Below are 9,883 nucleotides of genomic sequence, written 5' to 3' on the forward strand. Positions count from 1 at the left end.
CCACTGTCGTAAATACAGATCCCAGGTCTGCGACAGTTAGTCAGATGTAATGTAGGTGCTAACCACGAACAAAACTCATCACATTACAAAAATGTTATCTGTTGAAAACATGTGGGGGCGGAGTGGCTGAGCCAGAGACGCCATTCTCCCTGTTACAAGACACTGCAGCATCAACATGATTCTGAAGCTGTTATTTTAAGGTAAAAACATTACATAATGTTGCTTTAAAACCAATGAATTAGTATCACATCTACCAGTGTGCTTTCTTTCCAGCAATCCATCTCAAATGTATCTCTCACTCCATTTACATGCCATATCTTTACTGAGACTGGTGACGACGGATTACAGCGTCACGATACTTCATCTGTTGTCGTTGTCTATGCATGAGAAAAGTCCGAGCAGTGTGTGCAGAACATAAAGGCAGCAAAGTTGTCATTGACATGGATTTTAATTCATATTGTAACGCAGCGTGTGTGCAGCAGACAGTCAGGATTTATGCCTGAGTTTGTTCTGGTGGAGTTTCCCGGCTGAAACATCCAGGAAGGTCGTATGCACATATTATACATGTAAAATCAACTCGCTGGTCACTTATTCACCCCCGCTGGCTGGGCTGAGGAGAGGGAAAATAAACAATTTGCAAACTTTTAACCACCGGTGTCCCCGGGCAGCTTTCATGGAATCTTACTGAGTCATCCATTCATTCCACTCAGCTCAGCTCTGCCTGCTCTGTATTTTGAACGTTTGACGGTGTTGCATGCTTACAAAGGTAACCACATGCCGTATGCACACGTCTTATAAATAGTCATATCAATACTGTGAATTTCACCGATTGTAAAAACTCAGTGCAATCAAGAAAATAATGGGCGACAAGTTGTGTTCTTTCTCGATGCTGTGCCTGGCATTTTACAAGAATTGCATCGGCTTTGGCACCAAACACTGAGCAGAGTTAGATTCTAACTGATGCAGTCGATCTGATGCTGTGAGTAGTGGAGTGTGTTTGTAATTTACAACATCTTGCCGCCAGTCTGCGGTCCAGCAGTGGCTCAGCCGCACTTCAGCTCGGCTCAATGGGGAAACCATTTCCCTCGTGTGTGGCGAGGCTCTTCCCCTCAGCTTCTTTCTTAACTGTATCTGTATGTTTCTCAGTCTGTCCGGGAATTCTCTGTCCGTTAGTAAAGGTCAATCGTTTATGCACGGACACACGAGTGAGCTGCAGTTTTCTGTGGGACGGTCCTCTGCAGCGAAGCAGCTCTGCGTAGGCCCTGCGGAAATCCCTGTTGAAGGCCGGGTACAGGATGGGGTTGAGAGCAGAGTTAAAATAGCCCAGCCACAGGACGACGGAGTGAAGCGTGTTAGGCGGGTTAGTCTTTTCCTTTATGCCCATGCAGGTGAAGAAGGTGAAGTAGGGGAACCAGCAGATGACAAAGGCCCCCAGCACAGCTGCCAGGGTCGCGGTTGCTTTGTGCTCTCGAGCTATGGCTGCGGTCGATGCAGAGCGTGCAAATGACGGAGTGGCAGCACGAATGCGCCGCACCTGAAGAGACGGGGTGAGAAAAAGTTAGAGCGCCAGAGCACACAGAATATATAAAAGATGAGCTCACACACTGTCCCGTGTGGAAGTGTGAGGATTTAATTCTGCAACATATATCGAGCCTGTCCTCTTCAGAGAAAATGGTCATATAGGTTGACTGTGCAAGCAACTTATTACAATCTATATTCAGGTTTATTGCTAGCGACCTCTAGTGGCCATGTAAGTTATTACAGTTGGCAAAGGAGGACGTAAAGTGACGGAGTATAAAGACAACAAAGTCCATATAAAGAGGTGGATGGGACGAATCGTTGGGTTTAAACAAACACAAAATTTCAAGTGACCACTGTTCATGTTGCTGAGTTAATTTACCTTACAAACGTGGTACGTAACGTATCCATGGTTACCCACATTTGTGACTTAAGCTATGAAGTGACGTATTTATTTTAACCCAAGGCCACAATGTTATCCTAAACCTGACCAAATAGTTTTAATGCTTAAACCAAGGGGCTGGATTAAATGTGTAGATTACACTAGGCGAACTATGTATGCACCCCATGTAAGCACATTTTGATATTTGATATACAAACAAAATGACTTAATATTGGTATGATTAATATTATGCTCATTAATTGAGTTAAGCATATAATTAAGATTATATATTTTTATTTTTGTATCTTGGTATTATAGATATCGGCTTTGTATGATTCTATTATACATTTCATTTGAATTTGATATTGAACATATTGAAATTGAAAACTTGCATTTACAGACTCTTTCTCCTGACTTTCAGTAAGGAGGGTACCACTGGCAAACATACTCTGACGCTAATGTTGTTTAAGTTGATTTTAAAAAAAGAAACAAATTAATGACTGACGAAAGTTTTAGAGTGGAGATTTGTTTTGGATTTCCCCTGTTTTTTATGAGAAGACAGTTGACGTTCTTTTCACCTCTGTCGGCTCCCCCTAGTGACCAGGAGGCCCGTGGCATGAGCATAGAATCCAGCCAAGCCTAAAGCCTAACCCTATGAGCAAGGCACGCCTGTCCCTGGTGGTGATATTTGTCGTCTTGGGAGTCACTGGCGATCGACCTATTCAGTGGTTAAGGCATGAGAATATATTACAAGTGAATATGACTTTGTGAATGTCATTTTGGTTTCTGCTCAAATGCAAATCACTAATTTGAAATTGTGATTTCTAAAATAACAGCCTCAGTGTAAATGCATGCCAAGTTCTGACCTTGAACATCCCACCTCAGCATGTTTAACAAAATAATTTAAATACATGAGGGAGTTTTACATTTACAAACACTGACCTGTTCTCGCGCCACTCTGAATATGCGAAGATACATTCCACACATAAGCAGCAGAGGCAGGTAAAATGAGCCAAAGGTATAAATAAGCACATAGTTGTTATTCCATTCAAACTGGCAGTAGCGTCCCTCCTTGTCCTCGTCCCCAATGCCCCAGTCCAAGTGCTGCACTCTGTAGTCCACTGTGTTCCAGCCCAGGTGGATGGGCACAAAGGACACAGCCAGTGACAAGGCCCAGATGGCGATCATGGCCAGTGTCACCCTCAGAGGGGTAACTCTCCGGGAGTAGCTAAGGGGAGCTGAAATGGCTAGATATCGGTCTACACTGATGGCCATCAAAGTGAGGATGGAGGCGGCACACAGGAGGACATCCAGTGAAATGTAGATGTTACACAGTGCTCCTCCGAGGGGCCATTTCCCACTGCGCAGCTCCACAGTGGCGGACAAGGGCATCACCAGCAGGCCCAGCAGGAGATCTGTCACTGCCAGTGACACGACGAAGCAGTTAGCTATGCGCCAAAGTCGTCGGCTGAGCCCCACGGCCAGACATACCAGCACGTTCCCACCAATGGTCAGAATGATAAAACAGATGAGGAGGAGCCAGCGGACAGCTGTGGAGATCATGGTGACCTCCTCTTCCAGCAGTGGGTCACTGAGACAGTGCTGCCGTAACTCAGTAGAAAGTGTTCAAACAGGCTCATCCACTTGTTTTGAAAAAAAATCCTCTCATGTGCTGCCAGTTTACTTCTCTTTCAGAGGGTCCTTTCCACGGCTCCTGTGCATGAAGTTAATCAGGTTCGGAAGTAGATCACAGAGTGGAAAGCGCCTCCCGGCCATCTCTTGCGTCACCGCTGGCCTCCAAAGTAAACACTGCCCCTGGTGAAAAAGAATGAGGGGAGTTACTTTGAAAACTCACATGTCACCATAGAAAGGACATTTGTGTATTTCAAAAGTAAAGCATGTTTAATGAATAGTCACATCGCAGCTGCCTGTTAAAGGTCATATTACCAGAAATGGTCATCAGAGAAAGTATGTAGAAACCTTGGAGCATTCTGAAATATAGTTCGATGTAGTTATACAGCCTCATTTTTTTTGCCATGATGAATTAGCTTCATCTATGCAGGGTGGAGGGTTGTAGTTGGTGCCATGTGTAGACTTTAACGTCCTCTTTACTCCATCGGGAATTCCAGTCCAATTTGACTGGCTTCCGCTCTGGAGGCACAGTGTCTTTACCCCTCTGTGATAAAGACACTATGCCGTTGTGTAAACACATGTTGAGTTCGGAAAAATGTACTACAGGGAGGAAGCATGTCCTAAAGCGTGGGCTGATCTGTAAATGTGCATCACTGTCACCGGCTGAGTCAAGACAAGATCATAAAACCATGCGGTCGCGGTTTGAGGAGTACTGTAAACAAATTCCGGCTCACCGGTCGGAAAAAAGGAAAACATTCCTGTGTATCCGACCACATAACATACCTTTATTTTGAAATTTGAAAGACTTGCAAACATCCTTCCATAAAACTACTTTTTCTCTTTAAAAGGACAACACAGCTGAATATACATCATAACTCAAAGTGTGTATGGATGAGTTGGATATCATCCATCTGGAATCACAGACTTTTTGGCATTTTTCTGTCAGGTGCGCTTTCAGCTGTCGAAAAATAAAACTAAGCTATGTGAAGTGTCAAAGAAAAACTTTATTAATGAATAAGCTGAACACATTTCCAGTGACAGCTAATGCAATTAAATTCTATCAATCCAATCTTGGTGTTTTGTGTCACTATATCAACGAATTTCGAAAAGATAGGCACTGACAGTGACAAAGATTTTGTGTTTCTAACATCTTCCACTGTTTTAAACATTAAACCGTGGCAGGACTATTGGCTGATTAAAGCAGTTCAGCTCTCACCGCCTCATACTGCTGTTCGACAGTCTGTTCTGACGGTGTATATACGTTCTGCATGTTTGATGGCGTTATCTTTAATCTGCTCATCTGCTGCCTTATTGCGGCGAGGCCATCCAATGTACTCCCATAAAAAATAGATGAGCTGGTCTCACATTCTCTAATTAAGGTTTGACGATCAAAGGCAACGGCGGGACTGATATTATCTTTGACGGGACAGTATATTTAAACCATATGTGACCGCCATTTATCTTTCGGTGATTTGTCATGAAATTTTGCAGAAAGAAGTCCTGAGTGTAGGTTACCATCTTCAAACTTTGAACTTCGTAAAAGTACGACTGAGCCTGTGTTATTTTAATTAAAATCAAATTATCACATAAATCCATTTAAGATTCCGGGTGCTGTTTGGCCCGACCCCTCTGACCTCCTTGCGACAAACATCATTTGAAAAACGCGACATGTCGCGTGGCTGTTTTTTTTTTGTTAGTTTTGTTATTTTAGTCATCAAACAAGGAGCTACCATATGTCCATTATTAATATGTTGGCTTTCGCCAAGTGTTACACAAGCAATGTTTAATAGTAGCTATGGTTTACACAGACAGCAGCGTATCACCACCTCCGACTTTATGACTCGTTAGACCAACAAACTCGCTCAATTATGTTGAAGAAGGTAAATGTCAAACTTGTAGGAGCGACATGAAAAGTGCAGACTACCACTTCACCCGGGGACTACTTTTATCTCTTGTTATATGACAATGAGTCACGTAAGGTCACCTTATTCAGGGTTTTCCCGACATGATATTAATCCTGGTGTGACATAAGATAGGATGATATAAAGTGTTTACAGTGACAATAATAGGGAGCGGCAGACATATATTTGTAATGTCTAAAAAGGGCGGAGGAAATTATGGGGTTGTTGAAATAATGGTGTCTATATTGGTGAATTATATTATAGAGTGAAGTATAATTAAATAATTTTATTTACAGTCAAAATCCTCCTGAAAAAGCTGCTAGAACTGAACACGAGTCAACAACAGTAAAGATTAAGGTAAATGATCGTGTCAGGGAACTAAACATGATTAAGGATTAGTGCATTACCACTTTTTATTATACTATTGTCATTATGAAAAGTGCAATGGTCCCAATTTTATCACTAAAATGTGTTCAGCAAGAAATGATGACCACATATATACCGTAAGTCTGAACAAATGGACATTTAAAGAAGACTGCACTGACAGTCAGAATTATTGTATATCTATCTCAACATTACATATGTTTTAGGATTTGGTAATGCTCTATATGAGGTAGTTGTAAGAAGCGTTAATAGGTAGATAGTTAATAAGACCTTTATGAAGCCTTAAAAGATGGTTATTTCATATTCAATAGCATTACTAGTTTAACTAACACCTGTTATTTCATTGGTAAACCTGTTTAGATGAACAGATACTGCACTACATCGTGCATTTATTATCATTTAACTATACAGTTAATGGTGCTTTCTACAATATTACGATATATAATTACGATATACGATGTTTTTATACAGCGTCCTCTATGTGGCTGCATGTGGCTGCCATTTATATGAAAATGACTGGAAGTAAACAAAAATTTCACTCTTTGAGTACCAAAGTTGGCTCCTTACTGCAGCGACCCGGCTATGATTCTAGTCTGGTGCCATTTGCTGCACGGCATCTAACCTGTCTATTCTCATTCATAAAGGCAAAGGCCTGAAAAGGTAATCTGAATATAAATGATATTCACTGACTGAAAAAAATGTTAGTGAGTGCTTAATAAAGGATTTATCAACCTTAATAAGAGATTGCCCTTGAATTAGATGCTGTAGCTGCAAAAAGCCTTTTTTCTCACTTTAGATCCAATAGTAGCAATAAAGTAACAAAATAAACTTAGTTAGAATCAGCAATGACATAATAGGTAAGTTAGATGAACTCATTGAATGTGTTTGTTTGCTAAAATGCTCTCTGACATGTTGCTTCACATGAGACATGGTCGCAAAGCAAATGGTCATTCATTAATTAATAATAATGCATTTGTACAAAACTTTACTCACTGTGCACACTAATTTGATAACTCATCTTCTCAAATGAAGATTTCAACTTGTGTTATCGCAGGTTATAAGTTAATTTGTTTGAAAGTAGCCATTGTTTCAGCTTCGCCTCGCCTTTCAGAGAATCCAAGGTTTTTTATTAATGCCAATAGATTCCCCTCAGGGATAAACACTTCTTGTTTCCATGGTGACTTTGCTTGTTCAGCACTGACATAGTGTAGATCGAGCCATGTGCCTGGTCAGCCTGCTGCTTTCATTTTGGTCCCGCAAGAACCGAGAGCTAGTGAACAGTCACAGAGGACTAATACGAAACTCAAAGAAAACCGAACGATCCTTGTTTGTCTGTGCTTTTTCATTTGACCTTTCACTGCTGATGTACCAGAAGACTTGGGTAACAGGTGAAACACAACACCGTGTTACCACGATGCGACCTCAGATCATTTTACAATACATTGCATAATTAATTTCTTGCTCCGCAGACAGTCTTAGAGAAGAGGCAGAACAAATTGATGATCAAACTTTCTTCACGTGAGGCGAATGTGCCAGAAAATACGTATTCTTATATTAGACAGACATTGCTACACTGGCATAGATCCACATGGTGTGAAAGGTATGTATTGGTATATTGTGCCTATAAACTTTGGCTACATCCTGTATTACAACTACAAACCACATAATATTGGCTCTGTGCAGCATATCTCAGTGTTACGCTTATTAAGAGTTACCAATTGAGATTTATTGACTGCTGTCATCAGATATGCAGGTGCTCTACTCTACAAATGATCTCATCTACTTAATTGCATGACATTATATTGCTATTCAGCGGCTCCTAATATGATAGAGGTATATCTGCACACAAAGGTGGAAAATTAAATCTAGCTGGTGAGGCAGGATGAGTCAACAGCGTGTGATAGCACTGTGGCAAAACATCCTGCCCAGAATGACACATGGTAGGCCGACAGTATGGATATATTATTTAACAACGTGCAAGAAGCGAAACCACCGAGAGCAGAATGGTCCTTTGGCAATTTGCCAAGGTCACGTCCACGGAGACATTTATATGACCTGTGTGCTGTGCATTTGTATGCATACCTCAGTGCTCTGCCATAAAACTGAATAAAGGACATTTTGGTTGCATTTTATGGTAACCACCATTGATTAAATTAAATTAAATGGTATTTCTTAACCCTTTACAAAGTGGTATAAACATCAGTATACAATTGCTTAACATTTGTAGGCAATTTACAAAAAACAATTGAACAGCAGTTGCTTAATAAAAAGTTGTCAAGGGTTGTGAACATCAGTTGCAACTCTGTAATAGCCATCCGAATAATTCTTAAAGACAAACCGTATTCACAGTATTCATATATGATTTACAAAGTCAAACTGTTTAAACATCAGATGCAACTTACCAATAGAAAATTTGCTTAATAGAAGGTCTGTCCATTGTTTGGTACCAGTGAAATAGCTATCAACTAAAGTTTAATCCACCATCGTTTACCATTTGTTAATGATAGTTATTGTACAGTGTTACCAACATCTGTAACCATTAGCTCATCCAGGATGTGTTGATTGCACAACGCAGTACATCCTCGCAGAAACACAAATTTAATGTCTTTGTGACTCGCTGGAACAACTTCCACATTATTTCTGATAATCTTTTCAACCAGCGACATGTTGAAATCGACAAGAGAGAGCGGTGCAAGTCATTTACTGTACTAATAACACATTTTCACATTAAATGTAAACACCCCAGAGTCAAAACTAAACTTTAAAAAAATCAGAATTATTGTTACTGAAATAGAGAGTTTGAGTGTGTTCTGATGCAGTATCAAAACGATTTAAACTGAGTTACAACATTAAATCCTGTTTCAGCAAACAAACTAAATATGCAGGACAGGTAATAAAAACTGAAAACCACAAGTTCACTCAGACGTGCAGTAATGTTATAATAACTCCCACACATGCAAACACTTACAGCTTTTATGCCTTAAATATATGTACACAATACCTGTGGCTTGTGTGATAGAACAATTTACTCCTCCACAATTCAACCATCCACCTAAACGCTCACCGGCATCATGTCAATGTGTAACCAGAGAAAAAATGAGAGATAAATGAATCACTAAGCAACACATCCTGAACAGTCCTAAACACTGAAAACCATCAGCTTTGTGACGGGGAGTTTTATAGAAACCTCCAAATGAAGTTGCTCCAAAGTGTGTTGACTCACCTCACATGGTTTGTGTTTTGCAGCAGATGTCGTCAGATCCCAACGTGCTTTCCCCAGATCATGAATGCTTTCCTCTGTTTCCCCCTGATCCTGCTTAGGTGTAAACTTATTTCTCTCTCTCTCTCTCTCTCTCTCTCTCTCTCTTTCGCTCCCTCTCTCACTCGCTCTTTCCTTATCTCCTCCCTCTCTCTCCCTCTCCGTCACTGTTCAGCTGTAGACAAACACTCGGACCAGCACAAATGCAGTTAAACTCCCCTCTAATGCGTCCATTCGCTGTTTGCTCGTGAACATGGCCGCTGTTGTTTTAGCTTGATAATTTAGCTTTTGAATAGCCGCACACACAGCTCTGCTCTCAACAAGGAGAGAATTGTGTAATTTTCCGCAACAAGTATTTCAACTGATTAGAAATGACATTTGCCACATATGCAGAATCATGACCTGAAGACTTGTTTGAATGTATGTTTGTAGCCTCTATATTTTGCTTGCAATGTACAGACATGACATGGTGAGAATGGGGGTAAGATATGCCAAGTTTTATTCACTTAAAGCATCATTATGTAACTTCTTTTTCCCTTAAAACAAAGAGGCATTAAATTTGAATGGCAACATAACCACTGAAATATTTTGTGACACCCAATTCAATGACATTGAAGACAACCAAGATTCTAGCAGTCATGCTAGCGGCTCTAAGAGGCAGTAGTAGTTGGGAACGGAGCTGCTTCTAATTGAATGCTAACGACGGCATGCTAACATGCTGAGATTCATTTATTCATGGCACTAGATGGCAATACGAAATTTCATGACTATCTATCAAACGGTTATGTGGAGATTGTTCAGTCTAGA

General features: G+C 40.7%; 1 protein-coding gene across 1 annotated transcript; it reads right to left on the reverse strand.

The window, feature by feature from the left end:
* Positions 1-429: 429 nt before the first annotated feature.
* hrh2b (histamine receptor H2b) lies at positions 430-9,123 on the reverse strand. The gene is made up of 3 exons (XM_030438620.1): positions 9,041-9,123; positions 2,843-3,715; positions 430-1,534 (listed from the first exon to the last, which is right to left on the reverse strand). Exons 2-3 carry the CDS (start codon positions 3,461-3,463, stop codon positions 1,055-1,057), a joined length of 1,101 nt encoding a protein of 366 aa, XP_030294480.1. The 5' UTR covers positions 3,464-3,715; positions 9,041-9,123; the 3' UTR covers positions 430-1,054.
* Between the last annotated feature and the right edge of the window lie 760 nt (positions 9,124-9,883).

This window comes from Sparus aurata, chromosome 13 (assembly GCF_900880675.1).
Source record: "Sparus aurata chromosome 13, fSpaAur1.1, whole genome shotgun sequence".
In the NCBI taxonomy this organism is placed as follows: domain Eukaryota; kingdom Metazoa; phylum Chordata; class Actinopteri; order Spariformes; family Sparidae; genus Sparus; species Sparus aurata.